Below are 1901 nucleotides of genomic sequence, written 5' to 3' on the forward strand. Positions count from 1 at the left end.
AACTGAAATCTATCGCCCTTCTACTGCGCGCGAATGAGTCCAGGACCGAGATCGATTTGGAACTACACCGACGTCTGCGTTCATTGCGCAGGGAGATTCGGCGTGAGCGTGCTGCAGGCTTACGTCAAGCTCGCATCGACAGCTATTTCCGAAAATAAATGTTTGCTCTGTAAAAGGAATTCCTTAGGACAAGGAATCCAATCATGTCCACCAGCCGATTCCTTCTATCAAGGGATGACTGTACCAAGCACGGTTGTCGACCTACAGTATGTTTAAAAAGCTACACGAAATTGATACAAATACGCGAAATTTGATATGACACAAAACAGAAACACGTCTTTAATACTTTGTTGCGCCACCACGGGCGTCCATAACCGCATGCATACGACGCGTTAGACTCTTGTAAAGCGTCAATAAAAGCTCGGAACCTACTGTAGACCAAGCTTCCTCGATAGCTACCTTCAAATCTTGGACATTCGGGTAATGCTTACCTCTAGCATAAACCATCCTAGCCATCACACCCCCGACATTCTCAATAATGTTAATGTCTGGAGACTTCGGAGGCCATGGTAGGGTATAAATGGCGTGCTCAGATAGGCAGCTCCTTATAAAACGCGACGTATGAATCGGTGCGTTATCTTGTTGATAAAACCAACGCTGCGCTTCACCAAATACCTCCGACGCGAACGGCAGCAAACCACTACGTATAACACCAACATACTTGATAGAATCCTCTCTGCCGTCCATAAATATGAGCGGAGATACTCCATAAAGACTAATTGCTCCCCAAACCATGACCGAAAACCCACCATTTTGTCTTTTAGAAAACATGCGCTCTTTAGAGCGTAAACCATGCCAGTAGGATGCCAGGCCATCAGGGCCATCACCTTTCAACTTTTTTTCATCGCTAAAACCACAGAATTCCAAAATGCCTCACCCTTGCTTATGAACTTACGGCACCATTTCACCTTATTTTCTTTATGTAGAGGGGTCATTTGTGGTGCCGTTATCATTTTTTTGCGTCTGTATACACTTGTGTATGCGGGTGAAGCTGTCCAGGGAGTAGCGAGTGACATGCCGACACCTGGCACTCGACCGAACGTGCACTGTCCTACATATCGCCGACGGCCGGGTGAGAGTCTCGTGACTTCTCGGCTATGTCTATTTCTCTTTTGTGAAAGAGAAATTCCCCTCGACGCGAGGCCATGACAGGTTCTAGTAGAGTCCACTCAGAAGACTCTGGGAAGCATGAATGACAACGACATAGACGGCACGGCGGCCGCCTCGCCGGTTGGCACACGCGCGCCAACCGCTGCGAACGACGCTGGAGCAGTGGCGCGTGCAGCCTGGGCGATCGCAAAGCCCGAGCCCCGCGACTACGCGACTGCTGTGACTGAATGTAGTGCAATACCCGTCTCGGGTAGAGGGGTGAAAGGAAGTGAAAAAGGAAAAAAATTGGATACTGTAGTCCGGGTTTGGGGGACACACGTGTGCAACGAAGCGCACGATTACTTTAATTATTTAATTTATTTACTAATTAAATCTAGAATCTAGAGCCGGGAGCTACTGTACTTGCCCCGGCGGGGCTCTATATAACTTAGCCCTTTGACCGAACAACTCAATAAACCAACCCGAGTTGCCGGAGTTGAATGTCGCCTTGGTCGAAGTCCGTCTCTACCAAGACGCTCCCTTTTCCCTAAGCCTACGGCATCCTCTATCGCTCGGGGGTTCCCTTTTCTTTTTCCTTTATTTCCCTCTCCTTTTCTATCTCTAATTCTACCTATTTTTCCCTTATCTTGTGTTGGTGCCATCGGCATCGGTTGCGACCGAACCTGTGTACGTGTCTATGCCATGGGGCGACACAGTTGACGTAGCGCTGCTACTGTGACCCATTTTCCGAC

The 1901-nt window shown here is 48.6% G+C and overlaps 1 protein-coding gene across 1 annotated transcript; it reads right to left on the reverse strand.

Annotated features, from left to right (window-relative positions):
- Positions 1 to 339: 339 nt before the first annotated feature.
- CHC_T00001715001 (hypothetical protein) lies at positions 340 to 831 on the reverse strand. Its single transcript, XM_005712835.1, has one exon. The coding sequence runs from the start codon at positions 829 to 831 to the stop codon at positions 340 to 342; it is 492 nt and encodes a 163-aa protein (XP_005712892.1).
- Positions 832 to 1901: the final 1070 nt, after the last annotated feature.

Source organism: Chondrus crispus, genomic scaffold (assembly GCF_000350225.1).
Source record: "Chondrus crispus Stackhouse genomic scaffold, scaffold_11, whole genome shotgun sequence".
NCBI lineage: Eukaryota > Rhodophyta > Florideophyceae > Gigartinales > Gigartinaceae > Chondrus > Chondrus crispus.

Coding starts and splice junctions, on each gene's coding strand:
- CHC_T00001715001 (XM_005712835.1), bottom strand. CDS start 831: ATGTTTTCTAAAAGACAAAATGGTGGGTTTTCGGTCATGGTTTGGGGA.